Below are 25,165 nucleotides of genomic sequence, written 5' to 3'. Positions count from 1 at the left end.
AAGATAGCAATGGGGATCCGAGTTAAGGGACTTTACTATACTGCTACAAGAGTGACTATTAACTAGTTTGAGGGGCTCTCTGAAAATTGAGTACCCTTCAACCTATGAAGGTTAGCAGAATACAAATAAGGTATATTGGTGATCTCTGATCATTTGGGACAGCCCCTTAATAACAGGTTCTTACATACCACAGTGTAACTCTATCGTGAGGATAACTTACCTATCTTCCATTACGTGGAGAAATGAGAACCTTAAGCACAGTGTGGGTATGCAGTTATCATTTTTCAGAGCTGCGCAGTTAGTGGGTACTTAACGTGACACCTGACTAGACCTAATCTGGTACCACCATCAGTACAGGTTAAAGCCCAAAACATTCAGTAATTTGGTGCTGAAAGTCCTTAATGCTCTACAACAGCGATTTGGTATCTTTTTCTCATATAAAAGGTAGAGATATCATTACAACCAATGCTATGCCACCGGTACAAAATATTAACAAGCGGCGAGACATCTCAAACTGGACAACCCTTCATACTATTACCACTTTCATTTGAATTGAACGTTGTCATAAACTGAATGTGCAAAGAAACAGCAATCGCTGGTCTCATTTGCAAGTAATGGACTGAGGCCTGGACATTGTGCATTCTCTTTAATGTAACCAACTATTCTAAAATTTACATTTCAAAATAAATTAGCAAAAGTTTGTATAAAAAGAGCCTATATGAAATGAGGTGGCATTCACTTTCCAAATACATACATAAGATTTTGTATCCACTATACAGCCAGAGCAATATAGGTTCTAGACATTCAACACAGAGTTAACAAAACATCTTTATATTACAGACCTGGACAGTATCAAGCAAGGACATACATGTCCAGCCACCTCAAACTATTTAATAAATAAGATACTACTTGGTGAAAAAGAAGGTATTTTCTGGAGGCAACGTTTTTCTCAACACGCATCTGACATGCAACAGAAAAATTTAAAAAATGTATTTTACATTTCAAAGGTGCACAGTAAACTGCATGTATAGCATGCCTGACTTGCTCACTTTTAAGTTAGATTTTATTCTTCCCCCTGCTATCTATATCAATGGAAAAAAATTGGATTTAAGAGGCATATGTATTAATGATCGTGGAACTGCCATGATCATTAACACTCTATATACTGGTGGATATTTTCATTATTAATGAAAAGATCCCCGCTATGTACTCAGGGAAATCGGCAGGGACAGCAGTAGCAATAACCTCTGTCCCTGCGTGTTACTTCCCTGACATTTTGGAGGAGTTTTTCACATTTGTAAAACACTCCTCCGGGGGAATCTGACATTGCGTATTTGCACATTGTCAGTTTCCGGGATCAGGGCCGGCACCGAATAGAGGCTGCGGGAGGGAGATTGTAAGATCTCTCACCTGCTACCATGCCTCCAGAGGTAAAAATGAGTTTATACCATCTGAAGATGATGTAAACTTATGTGGCCAAACTCTTAAAAGCTTTGCTTTTCAGGCTTTAGTACACAGGGGCCAGAACGTAGTTCCCAATTGATAATAACGAGGACTGGGATCTGTATTATTAATAAGAACTGTGCAAGAGATTTCTGTGAAATCTTCTGCATTATGCTATTAGTACATAGCCACAAACCATAAAATTATGCAAAAACCTCAATTTCTACCTAATTTTATAGAAAAAAAGTTTGACACATAGGCCTCTAAGTGAGAGGAAAGAGGCAGATTTACTAACAATTCTAGTAGTCTGAAATGTCCAGTTTTGGAAAGCTTCCTGTAATAGATAGAGGCTCCCTTTGGGTATCTATATGCTGGAAATTTCCAGGAGCTGTATTATGTAACTGTCACAATATACAGTATGAATGAGAATCTGTGCATGAATAATTTACCATGCTCAGACTTTCACATATAGTGGCATTCACTTAAAGATACAGCAGGGATTGTCTCCACCATCACTGGGTACTGTAATAGTGGATCCCCCCAAGGTAAAAGACTATGTGGGGGGGTAAAAAGGGAGAGTGATTTGAAAGTTAACAAAAGTCAGATGATCCCTACCTCTGTAAAGTACTGGAGAGAAATAGAATGATAATAACAAGTGTTCCTTTTTTTTTTTTTAGCACGCAATGAATTAGACAATATTCTTACTACTTTAGAAATCAATAATTTGGTATTGTGCAAGAGCAGCTCAACTTTAAGACATACCTTACACCATAATATTGCAGCAACATAATGTTAAATCAACTTTAAGTGCAAAATAAAATTGCATTAAGTATTTGCACAAATTCATGGCTTTTGGTTTAATATGAACAGCTGACACTTCTTTGTCAGGGCAGGCTGAACCTTTGCACCAGCTAGTATTGATCCAGGATTCTGCCGATCATACACATTTGGAGGTCAGCAGTAATCTGTTACTCTGGTGTTTGCTATAATGCAGGCTGTTGTTCCATCAGAATAAAAGCATGCTGAACCCCCTTGTGTGTTATGTTACATAGCAAAGGCACTGCAGTAGTGAGATGACTACAATATAATTTATTCTGCAGTCCACAATGGACAACTACTGCATGATCAATACAAGACCAGCTTCCACAGTGTGAGCTTAACGATTGACGTTATAAGGCACTGGCACAATCCCTGTTAATAACTGTGTGTCCTGTTAATAACTATGTGTCCTAAAATGCCTTTTAATCCAGTGATCGTCTGTTTCTTTTTCACTGTTTGGTCTGCATGCAGTAGTTCAAAATACATTTGATATTTGGACTTGTGTGTAGCATTTCCATCATATATACAAACTATTTGCATTTTTATTTTAAGGAACATAAACTGCAATGCACATAGGGAATATAAGAGAAATCGATGATGTGAGCGATCACGTCCAAAACTGATTGAACTCCGAGCTGTAAACAGTGAAAAGAACCGTGTTCTCTGACTACCCTGAAAAATATCCACTCCAAAATATACTGCAATGATCACACTTTGTATTTTGCCACCAGATGCACCAATATGCTAGGTGTTGATTTATTGCTATTCTGGATCTGTTGGTGTAAATATCTTTTTGCATGTTTTTGTCATCTAAACCATATTCTAAACATAGTATTTGATTTGATGGCAGGAAGTAGTTTTCATTGATAAAAACAAACACACACACCGACAAACAAAAATGCACCAAGATTGCCATGGATGTAAGGAAAGTGAGACATTATAAATTAAATAATTGATTATTATTTAAAAAGGTCTAAGGCCTTCTAGTTAGTTACACTACATGATATAGATATCCTCATTATCGTCACCCAATAACATTCAAAATGATGGCTTGTTTAACTCTTGATGTACTGACTGGATTTTCAGTAACTGTAATCCAAGATACACTTTTAAAACAGACATACAACCTCACCTCATTGTTATGTTGCAGGTAAAATACACAAGAAACAAACAAAAATACATTCAGACAAAAATGTGTGGTAGGCACAGGCCAGTGGTGGACATAAGGGGTTAAAATTATTACAGCTGATATCTGCACTGCAAAGGAGCCAGCAATGCAGTGGAATGTGTTGCCAAGCCCTTTGGTGCTGAAAGTGTTAAGTGCGTGTAGAATTCCATGCAGATTTTGAAGGCTTAAAATAAATAAGTGTCCCCTACAGTGTTACACAACATTTTCTGTCCAGCACTGTGAAGGTTAACAGTAGGATGACATTGTGCGATAGCAGCTGGCCTAGCAAGGATCATCTATTTATGAATGAGAACAAGAGGCCAGGCATAATTGAAGACTTGTCTTGTTCCAGCCCATACTGCTTCTTAGAATCCGGCATCTACGTATTGCACAGTATAGAGAGAACATTAGCAGTCAGATAATGCAGCTGCCAAACTGTTTACACTGAAAAGCTAATCCCAGAGCAGATGACCCAAAAAAACAGGACAAAGCTTAATATTATACAAGCATCAGGAAATAAAAAAATAAGTTACTGGTTTGTGTCCCACACTGTCATTTGTAATATCCTAATATAATTTAACTATTAATGCCCCATAGGGATTGCACACAGCAGATGAAGATGCATTTACTCCTCTGGAAATATACAGCAGGCATTATAAGGATATATTCAAACATTTCACCTTTGGGTTCACAGCAATAGAGAATAGACTGCAGGTTTATCAAGTTCATGTGTGTTACTATGGATGTCAAATAAAAGCTCTAAGGTTAATATTTGCAAGAATTTTGTTTAACCTTTTATCTCAGGATTGTATGCATTAGAATATAGAAACAGGAACATTGTTCGCTAGCAATCAATGTTGTTTTGACGCAGGAATGTGACACAGGATTTTCCTATACATTTCAAGTGCTTTAAGGGCACATAAAGAAGGGCTACTTGGTAAAATGCTAAAGCGTTCAATTTGTCACTGCATTCAAGGCGTGTTTGGTTTGAAACATATTCATGATGGGCGCAGGAAAGTGTCTCAAAGCTTTGCTGCAGCAGTGTAGTCAAGTGTGTTCGCTGCAAGCGCTAAAATGTGTTGCCATAGAGCTAGAGTGTATTTTTTATGTTATTTTCATGCTTCTAAATGCTGCAGTCAGCGTACAAAATTATGCAATGTAAACATAATGCTTGCCGTATAGTGTGAGGTCAGTTCATCTAGATTATTTTTTAGACTTTCAGCATCAGTGCGTTTTATGCGCTGAGACAATGCACATGTGTCAGATCTTTAGCTCACAAAGAAAACACCTTTGTATATAGATTCACAGCAATACTTTTTATGCATAGAGCATACGGATATTAAAAGATCTGAATAAATAAAAAACTAAAAAACTATCTGTTTAATATATTATTATGTAACATGAAGGAGGAGTGAATGCATCTTTAAATGATTCACTTCTAGCACCCCACCAGGTCTACCAAGGTGCAACCACTGCTGATACACTCTGAGGAAGAGAGTGCTGAATTGTGTGATTCATCTGAAGAATAAGCTTAAAATATCTGCAACTGCTATCCTCAGCTATGAGCGTTAAATAACAAATAATATGCAATTTTGCAATTCAAATTGCTAAATGTGCAATGTGGAGCTTAAAACAGAAATGTAGGTATGCGTATGGTTACTTCATAGCCAAATTTGAAGATCAAACATCAATATAAAAAGAACATCCTTATGAGTTTACTGTAATAGACTAAGCAAATTCCAAACATTGGGCAATGATTCGGATTGAATTAATGAGCTGTTTTCAAGAGCAGTGCACCCTGCCTTCCCCACATGGTTACATGCACCCCTCCAGGATTGCACCCTGGCAGCCATGATTGCACCCTGGCAGCCCTAATTCCCATTAGTCCTGTTTGCTGTTGGACAGTCCTTTTAGATAGGTTCTTACTACAAGCCCCAAGCACACTGTCAATAGCACCATGTACCCCACCGTCCCCTGAAAGGTGGGAGCAGTGTGGGGGTTTTTTAGGAACTGTTCTAGACCCTGCTCCACATAGTGCATCTGGTCATAAATACTGAGAAAGGTAAAGATGTGGAACAGCTGGTGGCTGTGTCCTATAATGTCGAACAGTCCAGGCTGGATCCTCTCCGGTATTTTGCTGACATTGAAGAAGGCTGCGACCAGCAGCCAGAAATACCTGCGGTAGAAGTGCACGAAGAGAGTGGGGTTCTTCCTGCCCAGGTCGAACAGCAGGCTCTCAATCATGACTGGGCAAGCCATGCTGAGGGGCATGGCGAAGACAAAGGTGCGGATGGCGAAGGGGTACGAGCAGTCCTCGGAGCGGCTCCTGCAGCATGCCACCGTACAAGTCACCGCCAGGGCGAAAGCCACGGGCAGCACCAGCCTGCTGTACAGCGCCAGCAGCAGGCTGTAGTCCACCCGCTGCCAGCCCAGGCTGTGCAGATATGGGGTCATCACCGCCGGGTCCAGCAGGCTGAGCCCGGGCAGCAGGTAGTAGGAGTACGCCACGGTACTGGCGAAGCCGTAGTAGCTGATAGAAGCGTAGTCCAGGAAGAAGAAGGCGGCACGCAGGCGCAGCGAGCGGCAGCTGAACACATGGGCAGCGCAGCTCATGGCAAATGTCAGCAGCACACCCGAGGCGTAGCACCAGAGCGGCAGCAGCGCCGGGTGCAGGGCGGGCAGCTCGCCGGACAGGAAAAGCAGCTGGTAGAACTTGCTGACGAACAGCACCAGGGGGATGAAGTGCGTCCAGAAATTGAGGGTCTCATTGGTGGGCTGGAAGATGGAGGCCAGGCACTCCTGGGCAGTCAGGTGCAGCCGCCGGTAGCCGGATAGGATGAAACACTCCACGAAGTCGTCAGGGACCTCATCCCAGCGCAGGAGGGAGGATGTGTCCCTGTCCCCGGGGTACGCCTGTAGCCGGGGCATGCTGCCCTCCTCCTGCTGCTGATGGGTGACCCCTGCGGTGGCTGTCCGGGCTGCGATGCCGGCTGAGGGGTGACAGTGGCTGCTGCCGGCTCTGCAGTGTTGCTGGTCCTGCTGTCTGCAGAGCTCTGCTCCTTGTGCATCAGTGCTGCAGTAGCTGCTCAGCTTAGCAATGCACAGCTCAGCATCGCGGTAACTCACAGCCCGGAGGATCTGATCCGCTGGATATTATGGAAGAGCTCTTTAGCCTATTGATTTCCCCCCTTAGGGGAGAGGTGATGCAGCGCTGCAGAGCCCGTGCTGCACAGAAGCTGCTCCTGACCTTGAGAGATAAGAGGTGACAGTACAGCAGAGCATGGCTGGGGGTGGGCAGCGCAGGCGTCCGGGCCAGGGGGGGTTAATGGATTGATTCTCTATGTTTCCACTGCAGACAGCTGATATGTATGGGGCATTGTGTGATCAGCCCGCAGAGATGGAGCTGATACAGTTACCTGGGATAAGGAGAGATGTGGGTCATGACCTGGTACCTAAACCCTCATCTACTTTCCTCCTACTCTTATTACATACATCCTCAAGGGGCTGATTCTTAGGTTCCGAATATTCTGTTTCCCTATTATTCAGCTGAGAGATGGAAACAGTTCTTTTATATCTCTTTAACTGCTGTACAGAAATATACAGTTCTTATACTAATATCTTTCTGTATTAATTCACATTAGGAATCTATTGCACTGGCCTCAGTCATACATTATACACTTACATTACTGCACCACTTATTGTGCCAAGCTTATTGCCCTGGATTATATTTCACATTTCAAGGTCACACTTAGGACAGATGGGGCAGACATTTTGGTTGTGTCAGAGCACTTTGCAAATACATTGTTCTTGTCTCCTATACAAGCAGTACTACTTAAATCTATTGCTACAGTATATTAAAGTAAATGTATCTTGTTAACCCATGGACTGCCAGGGAGTACTATAAAGAGACCCTCATGATGTTAATAAGGATAATCATGTAAAAGCCAAGGCAACATTCATGGAAACGCATTTTGGGGTTAATGCACAGTATACTGTGCTGGAGAAAGCATGATACTACATAGTGCATCATCCCTATACAGATACTACATAGTGCATCATCCCTATACAGATACTACATAGTGCATCATCCCTATACAGATACTACATAGTGCATCATCCCTATACAGATACTACATAGTGCATCGTCCCTATACAGATACTACATAGTGCATCGTCCCTATACAGATACTACATAGTGCATCGTCCCTATACAGATACTACATAGTGCATCGTCCCTATACAGATACTACATAGTGCATCATCCCTATACAGATACTACATAGTGCATCATCCCTATACAGATAGTACATAGTGCATCATCCCTATACAGATACTACATAGTGCATCATCCCTATACAGATACTACATAGTGCATCATCCCTATACAGATACTACATAGTGCATCGTCCCTATACAGATACTACATAGTGCATCATCCCTATACAGATACTACATAGTGCATCGTCCCTATACAGATACTACATAGTGCATCGTCCCTATACAGATACTACATAGTGCATCGTCCCTATACAGATACTACATAGTGCATCGTCCCTATACAGATACTACATAGTGCATCATCCCTATACAGATACTACATAGTGCATCATCACTATACAGATACTACATAGTGCATCATCCCTATACAGATACTACATAGTGCATCATCCCTATACAGATACTACATAGTGCATCGTCCCTATACAGATACTACATAGTGCATCGTCCCTATACAGATACTACTAAGTGCATCATCCCTATACAGATACTACATAGTGCATCATCCCTATACAGATACTACATAGTGCATCATCCCTATACAGATACTACATAGTGCATCATCCCTATACAGATACTACTAAGTGCATCATCCCTATACAGATACTACATAGTGCATCATCCCTATACAGATACTACATAGTGCATCATCCCTATACAGATACTACATAGTGCATCGTCCCTATACAGATACTACATAGTGCATCATCCCTATACAGATACTACATAGTGCATCGTCCCTATACAGATACTACATAGTGCATCGTCCCTATACAGATACTACATAGTGCATCGTCCCTATACAGATACTACATAGTGCATCATCCCTATACAGATAGTACATAGTGCATCATCCCTATACAGATACTACATAGTGCATCATCCCTATACAGATACTACATAGTGCATCATCCCTATACAGATACTACATAGTGCATCATCCCTATACAGATACTACATAGTGCATCGTCCCTATACAGATACTACATAGTGCATCGTCCCTATACAGATACTACATAGTGCATCGTCCCTATACAGATACTACATAGTGCATCGTCCCTATACAGATACTACATAGTGCATCGTCCCTATACAGATACTACATAGTGCATCGTCAGTGCCGTTTCTAGCGGCGGGCGAGCCGTGCAACCGCACGGGGCGCCCACCGCGGCACTTTGTGACCACTGCTCTCCTCCCTCTCTCTCCCACCGAGCGCTCCTGCTCGGGGGGCGGGGCTTCGCGGAATGACGCGTTTGCGTCGTGACGTCACGACGCAAACGCGTCATTCCGCGAAGCCCCGAGCAGGAGCGCTCGGGGGGAGAGAGAGGAGGACTGGAGATAACCATCTACAGAGGAGGCGGCCGGCGCGCGGGACCCGAAGAGCGGCAAGTTGTAAGTATTCTTTTTCTCTCTCTCTCTCTCTCTCTCTCTCTCTCTCCCTCCCTCCCCCCACTTGACACCTGCCGCACTGTGTAAAATGGGGATACCTGCTGCACTCTGTAAAATGGGGATACCTGCCGCACTGTGTAAAATGGGGATACCTTCCGCACTGTGTAAAATGGGGGCACCTGCCGCACTGTGTAAAATGGGGATACCTGCCGCACTCTGTAAAATGGGGATACCTGCCGCACTCTGTAAAATGGGGATACCTGCCGCACTGTGTAAAATGGGGATACCTGCCGCACTGTGTAAAATGGGGGCACCTGCCGCACTGTGTAAATGGGGATACCTGCCGCACTGTGTAAAATGGGGGCACCTGCCGCACTGTGTAAAATGGGGGCACCTGCCGCACTGTGTAAAATGGGGATACCTGCCGCACTGTGTAAAATGGGGGCACCTGCCGCACTGTGTAAAATGGGGATACCTGCCGCACTGTGTAAAATGGGGACAGCTGCCTGCGTACTGTGTAAAATGGGGGCACGTGCCTGCGTACTGTGTAAAATGGGGACACCTGCCAGCGTACTGTGTAAAATGGGGACACCTGCCTGCGTACTGTGTAAAATGGGGACACCTGCCTGCGTGCTGTGTAAAATGGGGACACCTGCCTGCCGCACTTTGTAAAATGGGGACACCTGCCTGCCGCACTTTGTAAAATGGGGACACCTGCCTGCCGCACTTTGTAAAATGGGGACACCTGCCTGCCGCGCTGTGTAATATGGGGACACTTGCCTGGTGTAATGTGTAAAAAGGGGACTTTTTTATTTTTATTTTTTCCCCCTGTGGTGGGCGTGATATCAGACGAGGCCACGCCCACTGTAATGAGACCACGCCCATTTCAATCAGGCCACACAGCCTTGTCGGGAGCGCGCGCACCTTCGGCGCGCGCATGCTTTTTTTCTGGCTATATGGGGGGGGGGGGGGGGCACGCATTTTTTTTTTATAGCAATGGGGGGGGGGGGGGGCGCATTTTGAAATCTCGCACTGGGAGCCAAATTGTCTAGAAACGGCCCTGTGCATCGTCCCTATACAGATACTACATAGTGCATCATCCCTATAAAAATACTACATAGTGCATCGTCCCTATACAGATACTACATAGTGCATCATCCCTATACAGATACTACATAGTGCATCATCCCTATACAGATACTACATAGTGCATCGTCCCTATACAGATACTACTAAGTGCATCGTCCCTATACAGATACTACATAGTGCATCATCCCTATACAGATACTACATAGTGCATCATCCCTATACAGATACTACTAAGTGCATCATCCCTATACAGATACTACATAGTGCATCATCCCTATACAGATACTACATAGTGCATCATCCCTATACAGATACTACATAGTGCATCGTCCCTATACAGATACTACATAGTGCATCGTCCCTATACAGATACTACATAGTGCATCATCCTTATACAGATACTACATAGTGCATGGTCCCTATACAGATACTACATAGTGCATCATCCCTATACAGATACTACATAGTGCATCGTCCCTATACAGATACTACATAGTGCATCGTCCCTATACAGATACTACATAGTGCATCATCCTTATACAGATACTACATAGTGCATGGTCCCTATACAGATACTACATAGTGCATCATCCCTATACAGATACTACATAGTGCATCGTCCCTATACAGATACTACATAGTGCATCTTCCCTATACAGATACTACATAGTGCATCATCCCTATACAGATTCTACATAGTGCATCATCCCTATAAAAATACTACATAGTGCATCGTCCCTATACAGATACTACATAGTGCATCGTCCCTATACAGATACTACATAGTGCATCATCCTTATACAGATACTACATAGTGCATCGTCCCTATACAGATACTACATAGTGCATCGTCCCTATACAGATACTACATAGTGCATCGTCCCTATACAGATACTACATAGTGCATCATCCCTATACAGATACTACATAGTGCATCATCCCTATAAAAATACTACATAGTGCATCGTCCCTATACAGATACTACATAGTGCATCGTCCCTATACAGATACTACATAGTGCATCATCCTTATACAGATACTACATAGTGCATGGTCCCTATACAGATACTACATAGTGCATCACCCCTATACAGATACTACATAGTGCATCGTCCCTATACAGATACTACATAGTGCATCGTCCCTATACAGATACTACATAGTGCATCATCCTTATACAGATACTACATAGTGCATCGTCCCTATACAGATACTACATAGTGCATCTTCCCTATACAGATACTATACAGATACTACATAGTGCATCATCCCTATAAAAATACTACATAGTGCATCATCCCTATACAGATACTACATAGTGCATCATCCCTATAAAAATACTACATAGTGCATCGTCCCTATACAGATACTACATAGTGCATCATCCCTATACAGATACTACATAGTGCATCATCCTTATACAGATACTACATAGTGCATCGTCCCTATACAGATACTACATAGTGCATCATCCTTATACAGATACTACATAGTGCATGGTCCCTATACAGATACTACATAGTGCATCATCCCTATACAGATACTACATAGTAATAGTGCATCGTCCCTATACAAATACCACACAGTGCATCTTCCCTATACAGATACCACATAGTGCATCATCCCTATACAGATACTACATAGTGCATCGTCCCTATACAGATACTACATAGTGCATCGTCCCTATACAGATACTACATAGTGCATCATCCTTATACAGATACTACATAGTGCATGGTCCCTATACAGATACTACATAGTGCATCATCCCTATACAGATACTACATAGTGCATCGTCCCTATACAGATACTACATAGTGCATCGTCCCTATACAGATACTACATAGTGCATCATCCTTATACAGATACTACATAGTGCATGGTCCCTATACAGATACTACATAGTGCATCATCCCTATACAGATACTACATAGTGCATCGTCCCTATACAGATACTACATAGTGCATCTTCCCTATACAGATACTACATAGTGCATCATCCCTATACAGATTCTACATAGTGCATCATCCCTATAAAAATACTACATAGTGCATCGTCCCTATACAGATACTACATAGTGCATCGTCCCTATACAGATACTACATAGTGCATCATCCTTATACAGATACTACATAGTGCATCGTCCCTATACAGATACTACATAGTGCATCGTCCCTATACAGATACTACATAGTGCATCGTCCCTATACAGATACTACATAGTGCATCATCCCTATACAGATACTACATAGTGCATCATCCCTATAAAAATACTACATAGTGCATCGTCCCTATACAGATACTACATAGTGCATCGTCCCTATACAGATACTACATAGTGCATCATCCTTATACAGATACTACATAGTGCATGGTCCCTATACAGATACTACATAGTGCATCACCCCTATACAGATACTACATAGTGCATCGTCCCTATACAGATACTACATAGTGCATCGTCCCTATACAGATACTACATAGTGCATCATCCTTATACAGATACTACATAGTGCATCGTCCCTATACAGATACTACATAGTGCATCTTCCCTATACAGATACTATACAGATACTACATAGTGCATCATCCCTATAAAAATACTACATAGTGCATCATCCCTATACAGATACTACATAGTGCATCATCCCTATAAAAATACTACATAGTGCATCGTCCCTATACAGATACTACATAGTGCATCATCCCTATACAGATACTACATAGTGCATCATCCTTATACAGATACTACATAGTGCATCGTCCCTATACAGATACTACATAGTGCATCATCCTTATACAGTTACTACATAGTGCATGGTCCCTATACAGATACTACATAGTGCATCATCCCTATACAGATACTACATAGTAATAGTGCATCGTCCCTATACAAATACCACACAGTGCATCTTCCCTATACAGATACCACATAGTGCATCATCCCTATAAAAATACTACATAGTGCATAGTCCCTATACAGATACTACATAGTGCATCATCCTTATACAGATACTACATAGTGCATCGTCCCTATACAGATACTACATAGTGCATCATCCCTATACAGATACTACATAGTGCATCATCCCTATACAGATACTACATAGTGCATCATTCCTATACAGATACTACATAGTGCATCATCCCTATACAGATACTACATAGTGCATCGTCCCTATACAGATACTACATAGTGCATCATCCCTATACTGATACAGGTTGAGTATCCCATATCCAAATATTCCGAAATACGGAATATTCCGAAATACGGACTTTTTTGAGTGAGAGTGATATAGTGAAACCTTTGTTTTCTGATGGCTCAATGTACACAAACTTTGTTTAATACTCAGTTATTAAAAATATTGTATTAAATGACCTTCAGGCTATGTGTTTATAAGGTGTATATGAAACATAAATGAATTGTGTGAATGTACACACACTTTGTTTAATGCACAAAGTTATAAAAAATATTGGCTAAAATTACCTTCAGGCTGTGTGTATAAGGTGTATATGAAACATAAATGTATTCTGTGCTTAGATTTAGGTCCCATCACCATGATATCTCATTATGGTATGCAATTATTCCAAACTACGGAAAAATCCGATATCCAAAATACTTCTGGTCCCAAGCATTTTGGATAAGGGATACTCAACCTGTACTACATAGTGTATGGTCCCTATACAGATACTACATAGTGCATCATCCCTATAAAAATACTACATAGTGCATTGTCCCTATACAGATACTACATAGTGCATCGTCCCTATACAGATATTATGTAGTGATAGTGCATTGTCCCTATACAGATACCACATACAAATACCACATAGTGCATCTTCCCTATACAGATACCACATAGTGCATCGTCCCTTTACAAATACCACATAGTGCATCTTCCCTATACAGATACCACATAGTGTATCTTCCCTATACAGATACCACATAATGCATAGTCCCTATACAGATACCACATAATGCATCGTCCCTATACAGATGCCACATAGTCCATCATCCCTATACAGATACCACATAGTGCATCGTCCATATAAAAATAGTACATAATGCATCATCCCTATACAGGTACCACATAGTGCATCTTCCCTATACAGATACCACATAGTGCATCGTCCCTATACAAATACCACATAGTGCATCTTCCCTATACAGATACCACATAGTGCATCTTCCCTATACAGATACCACATAATGCATAGTCCCTATACAGATACCACATAGTGCATCGTCCCTATACAGGTACCACATAGTGCATCTTCCCTATACAGATACCACATAATGCATAGTCCCTATACAGATACCACATAGTGCATCGTCCCTATACAGGTACCACATAGTGCATCTTCCCTATACAGATACCACATAATGCATAGTCCCTATACAGATACCACATAGTGCATCGTCCCTATACAGATACCACATAGTGCATCGTCCCTATAAAAATAGTACATAATGCATCATCCCTATACAGGTACCACATAGTGCATCTTCCCTATACAGATACCACATAGTGCATCTTCCCTATACAGATACCACATAATGCATAGTCCCTATACAGATACCACATAGTGCATCATCCCTATACAGATACCACATAGTGCATCGTCACTATAAAAATAGTACATAATGCATCATCCCTATACAGGTACCACATAGTGCATCTTCCCCATACAGATACCACATAGTGCATCGTCCCTATACAGATACTACATAGTGTATCATCCCTATAAAAATACCACATAGTGCATCGTCCCTATACAGATACTACATAGTGAATCGTCCCTATACAGATACTATGTAGTGATAGTGCATCGTCCCTATACAGATTACACATAGTGCATCGTCCCTATACAAATACCACATAGTGCATCTTCCCTATACAGATACCACATAGTGCATCTTTCCTATAAAAATACTACATAATGCATCATCCCTATACAGATACCACATAGTGCATCTTCCCTATACAGATACCACATAGTGCATCGTCCCTATACAGATACCACATAGTGCATCTTCCCTATGCAGATACCACATAGTCCATCATCCCTATATAGATACCACATAGTCCATCATCCCTATACAGATACTACATAGTGCATCATCCCTATACAGATACTACATAGTGCATCATCCCTATACATATACCACATAGTGCATCATCCCTATACAGATACCACATAGTGCATCATCCCTATACAGATACCACATAGTGCATCTTCCCTATACAGATACCACATAGTGCATCATCCCTATACAGATACTACATAGTGCATCATCCCTATACAGATTCTACATAGTTCATCATCCCTATACAGGAGTGCTGAAACAAAAATGTGATTTGCCATCATAATTACATTCGTGCATCCATATGCCCCACTACATTGATTGTATTGGTGCAAAGTGTACGCTCCTCTGTGAAACCAAGACAATTGTCTTCTGCTAATCGCATATTTATTTTAGATGTCTTACCGTATATTCTTCTATATAACAAATTATTGCATGTCAGCTTTGGAAAAGCATCGGTCTGCACAGTAAAGTATAGCACAGAGCCATTTTAGAAGTGATCTTGATGACAAAAACCTCTCACATTTCCTATGATTTGTAAGTTCAGTCTAACTCAGCAGCTCTGTTGGGTCACATACTGTAGTAGATTGTTTGGCTGAAGTCCGCCTATAAGACCAAGCATTCGGCCAACAAGTATATATCTCACTTTCCAAATTGCTCAAACACGTAAAGAAAAGGCCTAGAAATAGAGGTTACACAGCACATTCACTCTAGACACAAACATAACGCGTAACATACTGCAGGCTAGACTTTTCATTTATCAAATTACATAATAGCTCTCCAAACTCCTTCTCCCTCTTAAGCCGTCCATTGATTTTATTAACGGCCTCGCCGTCCACCCCCCTACCTTCTTTTCTCCCCAATAAACACGCGGACAACTGAATTGCGATTTAAAAGGTCACAGCCAAATTTATTGATTGGATTAGAATTGGTACTCTATAAGTGGGTGGCGAGAAAGCAGTGCATACCCCCGGCTACAGCCTCCATATTAATTTCTCCTCAATTAAACAACGGGGCGGAACCTAAGTCCCGCCCTTGCGCAAGTTAGCTGAGCGGTACCACTTCCCCTCATCGGCATAGCACCGGTCCACCCTTAAGATGACGACCGTGTCGGCCCTTGAGGCCACGACAAATTCGCCGAGTATCTGGGGAAGTGCCGGCCAACCGACGTTGCGCTACTACAGACCGCCGAGGAGCACTGCTTGCCGCGCCTGCTGGACCTCTTTTGCCAGACCATAATTAAAGACCGAATTGGCCTGACGTTGCCACCACCGGACGTAAACTTCAATTCAAATTCCAGTTACCTCACCTTCGCCCTGGTGATAGCGAAAACTCTGGATTGCCTGTCGGTGCCACCACCGAAATTAAAAAATGTTCAATTCCTAAATACCAGGGCCAAATTGCCCTACCAACTGGGCGGGAGGGTGGGTGCCTTCTTGTATCCTTGATCAGCCTGAAAGAGGGAGCCTGCCTGGCACTCCTGCTCTTTTGTACCTCCCAGGTAACTCTCCTCCCCCTCTTACCTATAGGATGCTGCTATGCTACCTGCTCTATCCCCCCCCCCCCCCTCCCCTCCCCTCCCCTTTTCTCTCCTTCCTTGCCCTAGGCTCCTTCTTTAAAAAACCCAGGACGCTTATTTATTCTCGGGCCTAGTTTGTCCCTCGAATTCTTTAAGCCGTCCATTGATTTTATTAACGGCCTCGCCGTCCACCCCCCTACCTTCTTTTCTCCCCAATAAACACGCGGACAACTGAATTGCGATTTAAAAGGTCACAGCCAAATTTATTGATTGGATTAGAATTGGTACTCTATAAGTGGGTGGCGAGAAAGCAGTGCATACCCCCGGCTACAGCCTCCATATTAATTTCTCCTCAATTAAACAACGGGGCGGAACCTAAGTCCCGCCCTTGCGCAAGTTAGCTGAGCGGTACCACTTCCCCTCATCGGCATAGCACCGGTCCACCCTTAAGATGACGACCGTGTCGGCCCTTGAGGCCACGACAAATTCGCCGAGTATCTGGGGAAGTGCCGGCCAACCGACGTTGCGCTACTACAGACCGCCGAGGAGCACTGCTTGCCGCCATAGCCTGGTTCCTAGAACCCAGGCCCGCCACCCCCTGCTACCCCATGCCTTCCACTGACGCTTTCTGCTATGTTGCCCAAGAATATAGCTAAACCTTCCTCTGTCAGGTGTACCCCGCCTTGCCTGAATAGTCCCTCCTCTCCGAACCTCAACAACGGGTGCCTGGCGATCGTATCGCCTTCTCCCGTTAAGAGACGGGCTACCGCCCTGTTCACCTTTCTTCTGACCCTTTGTAACCCCGTGCCCCCCTGTGCCCTTGGGACTATCTCGGACCATGTGATCCGTGTATTAGGCCACCGGCCCTTCAACCCTTGTATGCCGGCTTGAATTGCCGTAATCGGCTCGCTCCCCTAGCTTTTTCCTAGATCGCTGCCCCCTAGACCTTTTGCCCTCCTGAAAAGTAGAATTACAAATAACCGTTACCCCCTGTTGTATGCGGACCTATGGTGCGAACTTTCGCGCGACCCATATGAAGGTGAAAACCACAAAACCTCTTTTTGTTTGAGGGCAAAATTGGAAAAAGTCCTTCATTCCCCCATTTATGGCGGGCAGCTTAAGGCCTTGGGTTTCGCGAAAGACGCCGAGCTGCCTTCTAGTCTTGCTTTTCCGCGCGTAAGTGTACCTTGTACGCTCCTGATTTCCCCCTGGCCAGATTTTTGGTCTCGCCCGCTGGCAACCCCTTACGTGCCACTACTGCCATGTCTTGTCAGTTGATAATTACACTTTCAAATGGCCTGACGATGCCTCCACCGAAAAAAAAAAAAAAAAAAAAAACAATTTCTACATCCTAACGGTGCCAATAAAAAATTTCTACATCCTAACGGTGCCGAAATTAAAAACACAACAATTCTACATCCTAACGGGTTCAATCCGGTTAGGTATACTCATCATATAGCGCCCTATGATCTATACCTAGCAACTGACATATGACATAAGACACCCGAGAGTGCATACAAACTCCACAAAGAATGCTCTTAACTGGATTGAACCCATGACCTAAGCACTGTGAGGCCGTAATACTACCCATTGCCACATACTGGTGCGTTTACGCTGACTTGATATTCATGCCTTGCGCCAGACTATAGTTGTCCTACGTTATCCCGTCTACCGCTAAGGCACATGCAGCCTTGACCCCTACTTTATGCAGAGATGAGGTATTATTCAGCCCTTAAACCTTCGCTTTGCGCCTGGACCTTTTGCTTTCCTTTTCCTTCTGTCCTGTCTACCTTATTATGATACCATAAGTGACCATCATATTGCACGTTCACTAAAGTAGCTTTGATGGGTTTTTACTGTGATCGCTACCGCTACTTGTTGCATTTTGTATGACCGTTCGGTTCTGGAACAAACTTATTCAGCGCTTAAAGGCATAGCTAGTAAATGTAATATGAATTAAGAACTGGGATTGAACCCATGACCTCAGCGCTGTGAGGCCGTAATGCTAACCATTGCCCCATAAATGGTGCGTTTATGCTATTCTGCTACCTAAGTGAACATAATACTGCGTATTCCCCAAAGCCGCTTTGATGGTTTTTCTATTGAGATCGCTATCGCTACTTGCTTTGTCTCCCAGGCCTGCCTTTTGTATGACACTCAGGTTATATAACAAGCGGTTATCATTATAACTATATACCACATAATACAATGCCAGGGGATTAAACCATGCGTTTAGCACAGTGGAAGTTGTACTGCGTAGCGCTGGGCTGTACCGCGCTATGCAAATCGTGGTCTGTCTATTTTTTATTTATTTTTATTTATTCATTATTATTATTATTATTATTATTATTATTATTTTTGGTTTTTGTTACTGCCTCGTTATGCTCTGTGTACCCATGCATTTTTCTAATGTATGGACTGTGCAAGGCATTGCAAATCGCCTGTGACGCCTTCCTACTAACTGCAATACAATAATAATGGAGCTAAGGCCACGGGTAATACTGAAAAAATTTGCTAGTATGAACGTTATGGTGCGTGACTGTCCCCCACTGATCTGTATTATACTGTTCTTATATACCTACTATCAATGCAATAGTACATGCTCACGGCAATGCGATGACTGTTCTGCCTTATATTATATAATTCATCGCTATTCCCCTCTATAATGTGCAAAATACCCCCCGGCCATTCGATCCGGTATTAAGCTTTATATTAGCCCACTAGTATACCTATGATGCTGAAATATGCTCTTGCCGCCATGCCCTCAGTAATCATTACGCTGTATACCTAGTACGACCCGTACCCTGTAATATACCCATGCGGCAATGACATCGCTGATTTGCTTTATCTCGTATACTTCCCCTTTCACACTGCCGCCCGTACCCGGTATTTTGCCATTTTAACTGGCTTCCTAAACGGGTCAAAACTGCGATGTGAAAAGGGGTCCCCTTCAATTTACCGCTTTCAAGTTTCAACTACAGGTATTTTGAACGGTAAAAGAAGGGTCCTCCCCGTTTCAGTCCCATTTCACTGTGCAGTGTGAAAGGGTCTGAAACGGTATTTGCAAGCCCCAGCAGGTCATAGGCTGTCTCCATGTGTGATGTCAGCAGCCACAACCAGGAAACAGCTTGGAAAACACCGGAGACCCATGTGAGAGTGGCTTTATAAACTTTTATACTGCAAAGCCACTATAAAATGTCTCATTGGAGTGATGAAGAGGTGAGGGAGCTGCTTTAGGATCAGAGGGGATGAGGAAATCTGCAGACAAATTACTGGGACAGTCAAGAATACCCTCATATATAAAAACATAGCAAAATGCTTCAAGCTGCTGGGTTCCATCGTACTACTATCCAAATTTATTAATAATTAATTAATTAATACTTATTAATAATGTGTGGTTAGAAAAGTCCATTTATAGCGACAACCACTGTTTTCTATGGGTGAAACGGGTTCAGTGTGAAAGGTACCAAAAAAAAAATTAATGAAATGGTAATATACTGGTTACAACATGAGATGTGAAAGGGGTTTAACTGCTCAAACCCGTTTTAAGAACCGTTTCAAATACCGTTTCAAAAGCAGGTTTTGCGATGTGAGCAGCATTGCTAGTACCTATTCTACCCTGCAATATATACACGCCGTTGCACTTCTGCGATCCTTGCATCACTCGCATATTATAACCTTATCATACTTTATACGCTGTAATTTAATACTGACTGCAATGTAACCACTGACCCATGTTATACTGTCTACTATGACACTATTACACACTATGCGCTGCCATAACCCCCACAACCCTGTAATTCTACCCAGCCCCCCACTGCCCTTTTATTTCCTTTATTTATGTATTTTTATTTTTACACCCCCTCCCTCGTATACCTTACACTGGTCACCCTGCTGGGAGGGGTTATGTGCAGGGGAGAAGATGAAAGGGAACCACCACCATTGTTGGAGGAGGGGAGATAAGATAACCCCCAGCCAGATAGCGTCTGCTGGACATGCTATCAGTAATTAAGAAGGGGGGAAGCTATTGTATTACTGTGAGAGCAAAGATTTTATGCGGGAAGCCTTAGCAACGGGGAAGGGGGGGGGGGGGTTGCTTAGATGTGGTGTTTGCTATCCCTGCAGCAGCTGAATGTCCCATGCGTTTGTCTTTTAAAACCAACTCCAAGGCTGGAGTGATTATCTTATGTTTTCTTACCAGACAGTCGCTTTAACCCACTAAGCCATAGCGCAGAAGCCATACCCCTAGCCTGTAAATACATGATACTTATCTGGGTGGTCCCTCTGCGTGCCTCCTAAGGAATCATTAGATTGCAAAGTTTCGCGTGGGCTCCCCCTGAAGCTAAGCCGTAGGGAGAAGCGAGACGAGTAGCCTGATCATCTGTAAGTAAGTACAGTAAGTGAGAGGGAAAAGTACCATATTACAAAGTAACATGACCGAAAAGGGAACATTCATGGAAATAATTAATTAACTAACAACCCAATAACTTGAATTAATAAATAGGCTGGCTGATTGATATGGGTATTGGTACTGGCTAGCGCCCGTGCAGCCTGGCGGATATGGCGGGGCTGATACCCGGTGGAGTGGGCTGCGGCGGGCCAGCAGCTTGCCCACTGCGGATAATGGGCTGTGGGGAAGTGCTGTCCCGCATGCCACCCGAGGGGGGGGGGGGGGGGGAGCGCTGCAAGCTGCTGCCCCCATCCCACTTGCTCTGGCTGTGCAAAATGAGTGTTTAGCAACTATTTTTATATATAAACATTACTCAATTACCGACATAGGAGTATACACAGATAAAATGTAAGCTAACATGGTGCTGTTATAAAGAATGAGAAACTGTGACCTGTAAAATGTGGATTACTCCAAATGATCTTTACATTTTTGAAATCTTACTTTCCTATAATGTTATATTTTCATGTTATATTTTTATTGTATCATATTTACTTACCACTTTGCTCTTATTATTTTTATTGTATCATATTTATTTACCACTTTGTTCTTATTTTGATTAAAGATTTAGAACACATTCTGCTGTACCGTTTACCTTTAATTTTTAGTTAAAAACATGAAAATACTAATAAAAGTATTTTAAAAAGGAAAGCATGTTAAGTTTCTTAGTGAGAAGTAGAGTATTCCACCCACAGCAATCACGGGCTCCTGCGGTGGTGTCTGTCCCGCCGGAGCCGCTATCTGTGCCTGCTGTCGCTGCTGGGCGCGTACCTGCGTGTGTCGGTACGCGCCGCTACTGTGCAGCGTCGCTGGGGGTGTGAGTGCGGGCTCTGGCGGCGGCCTGTTAAGTTTCTTAGGACCTGACCCGCCGTAGACGGGGATTGTAGCTGCTGCTGTGGCTGGGCGGCGCCGAGCGTGACGCGATCGCTCGGCGCCGGAAGGAGGGGGGGGGTGCGGCCTGCGGCTGGCTACGGGCTGGCTCGCCGGAGCCTGCTTCCGGGCCGCCGCGCGCCAGCCACGTGCGTAGGGGTGACGCGGTCGGCGGTCTCGCCGATCCCGTCCGGGGCCCTCGGGAGTGAGCAGCGTGCTGTGAACCGTGCGCTGCCTGGTCCGCCTGGATGAGGCGCCGGGGGGCGGGGGCATTCCTCCTGGGTCTGGGCATTCTGGTGTGCGGGCGCTAGATGACTGGGCTGCGTTTGGTGCAGTGAGTATATTTTGTGGTGAACTGTAAGGAGGGGGGTCTAGATTTTGGGCTGCAGTGTGTGTATAACTGAAGTGTATGAGAGGGGGCTTATAATAAAATTGTACTTATTCCTTTCCCTTGATTCCAGGAGCTGTGAGGTGGGTGCCTTCTTGTATCCTTGATCAGCCTGAAAGAGGGAGCCTGCCTGGCACTCCTGCTCTTTTGTACCTCCCAGGTAACTCTCCTCCCCCTCTTACCTATAGGATGCTGCTATGCTACCTGCTCTATCCCCCCCCCCCCCCCTCCCCTCCCCTCCCCTTTTCTCTCCTTCCTTGCCCTAGGCTCCTTCTTTAAAAAACCCAGGACGCTTATTTATTCTCGGGCCTAGTTTGTCCCTCGAATTCTTTTAGCCTCTACCACCCACAAATGGTAGTGCATTGTATATACAGGTAATTCACTCTCCACCTAGTTCCATACCATTTTGTTCAACCTTCATAGCTACCCCCTTATTCAAGGATTCCATCATCCTTTTATTTATTTATTTATTTATTTCTCTTCGCATTTTGCTACATATCCTCTTTGTGTATTTCAGGGAAAAATATTTTTTTCTCAAGATCATAGACCACATTGGCCTGTTATACTGCAGTAAATGTTGGTCATGTGTTTAAACCTGTATCTTTTTGTTACATATGTCCAGAAAGAGCCATTTCATCTTTAAATCCTGAACAACATGTTCCAAAAGCTATGGGGAGTAGCATTCTTTCCTTCCCTAAGAGCCTATGTGCTAAAGTTTATTTATGGCATATCCCACGAAAACATCTCCAGGGCTCCCGCAAATATCAAGAATCCACAGGATGTATGAAGGAGGGACCTCAGCGGTTATTTCCAATATCTCCCTAGGTTCCTCCATTTCTGGCAGCAACAGCAGCCCCTATAGAATCTGTCAGATTCACCAAGCTTGGTCCTGGGCACTTCAGATGGTGTTAGCCTGTAGTAGCCCATGGGCTACATTCCGCAAATTTCCTCATTGGTTCCGGCTTGTAAATGAACCATATCAGCTTTTTATAAAGATATTGTGGATTTAACAATGTGTTAGGTGGACTGGGATCACAGGTAGCTCCATATTTCAGAAGAAGTAGCACCCTGAAAATGCCACCAGCACAACATCTTTTGGGTGGAGCCCGAGACTGAGACGAACTTAAATGTTTGATGTGCCATATAATTCTGTGGCTCTGGTAGGCGAACCATTAATAACGTCTATCCAGTGCTTAAGTTCTCTATATTTGTTTTTTGTTATTGTGAGTGTCATTTTATGTGTATTAAATGATCAGAACTTTTTCAGTGTTGCACTAGAATGTTTTTCTCCCTTTTTGCAATGGTCATATGTAAAGAACTTGAGAAATACCCAGAAGAGCTCATATATATTTTTGCTCAAACATACCTCCCAACTTCTTGAGAATGTTAATTGCAACCCTTGCACGCAGCGTTCCGGGAGCTTCTGGCAGGACAGCCATAAGGTGGGGACTGGTGTCCCAGGCCCTTACAGAGAGGGGGGCCCGCGCTTGGCTCCTACTGCCAATATCAGGAGAGCTGCATCAGGCTGTGAAACAACAGCAGGCTGATGCGCAGGACGGACTTCATAAAACAAGCCTTCATTGCATGATCAGCTCTCTGTGACCGGTTCCTGTAGGTCCGCAGCGCTCCACCTATATGTAATGTTACAATGTATGACATCACATAGGGGTGGAGTGGTGCGGCAGAATCTGCTTTTTCTTTTGGGTGGGGGGCTGTCTATTTCGTCAATCCCAGGCCCCACAATTTCTGATGGCACCCCTGGCTGCTGGCACGCCCTCAGTCCCTCTCTCCAGAGATTAGATGTTGTGCATATGCGCTCAGTATCTTTTCTGTGGAGACAAGGGGCCTTCCCCCCACACCGCGGGACCATGTGGCCTGCGAGTGGGACATCGGAACGGTGTCTGAAAACTGTGACTGTCCTGCCAAAATCCAGAGAGTTGGGAGGTATGCTCGAGTCAGAGTATTTCATTCATTCATTCACCTTGGGTTTTTCATATCATGGCCCCCATTTATCAACGAGTTTCCTTGTGGAAACTCGTTTCAGGTGGTAAATGGGACCAATTTCTATTTAACAAGGCTAATAGCGCTGCTAACTAGCAGCGCTATTAGCCTTTCATTTTCCCTATACTGCTGCACACTAAAGTGTCATTCTGAAATAGCACTCGCTTACCTAAAATGGCTTTGTCTGCTTCGGGCAGACGTTATGGACACCGCTGCAGATGTGTCTGTCCTACGCTCCGGCTCCACCCTCCCGCAGCAATCCCGGCATGCATCACGCCTGCTGGGTTGCTATAGAGACAGGAAAAAACGAAATGGCTGCCGCGTCCGGAAATCACTACCGCGCATGTGCCGGGATTTAGCATAAACCGGCGCATGCGCGGTAGGAGGCCATTCCAGGGACACAGTTCGTTTGTCAGTGCTGATGTAAGGTAAACATCAGCGCTGACGCGGCAAATACCGCATTCGCTCGCCGTGGCATAGGCTCTTCTTAAATAGAAGAGCGCGATGCTACTATAGCACGGTATTTGCCACTTCACAAACTGCTGCTTAATAAATGGGGGCCCATATTTCATATCATACTGCACCATTTAGGTTTTATCCTTACGTTGGAATCAGCGTAAAACTACACAGTACAGAGTAAATATTTGTCATATACTTCAAGGTTTAT

The 25,165-nt window shown here is 43.6% G+C and overlaps 1 protein-coding gene across 1 annotated transcript; it reads right to left on the bottom strand.

Moving 5' to 3' along the window:
• Positions 1 to 631: 631 nt before the first annotated feature.
• Positions 632 to 6,740, bottom strand: PAQR9 (progestin and adipoQ receptor family member 9). The gene has a single exon (XM_063915988.1). The coding sequence runs from the start codon at positions 6,356 to 6,358 to the stop codon at positions 5,312 to 5,314; it is 1,047 nt and encodes a 348-aa protein (XP_063772058.1). The 5' UTR covers positions 6,359 to 6,740; the 3' UTR covers positions 632 to 5,311.
• Between the last annotated feature and the right edge of the window lie 18,425 nt (positions 6,741 to 25,165).

The sequence above is a fragment of the Pseudophryne corroboree genome, chromosome 4 (genome assembly GCF_028390025.1).
Source record: "Pseudophryne corroboree isolate aPseCor3 chromosome 4, aPseCor3.hap2, whole genome shotgun sequence".
Lineage (NCBI taxonomy): Eukaryota > Metazoa > Chordata > Amphibia > Anura > Myobatrachidae > Pseudophryne > Pseudophryne corroboree.
Note: the sequence above shows the minus strand (reverse complement) of the source record. Positions and strands in the feature narration are given on the sequence as shown.

What these genes read in the sequence shown, in the direction of transcription:
- PAQR9 (XM_063915988.1), bottom strand. Translation starts at nt 6,358, where the DNA reads ATGCCCCGGCTACAGGCGTACCCCGGGGACAGGGACACATCCTCCCTC.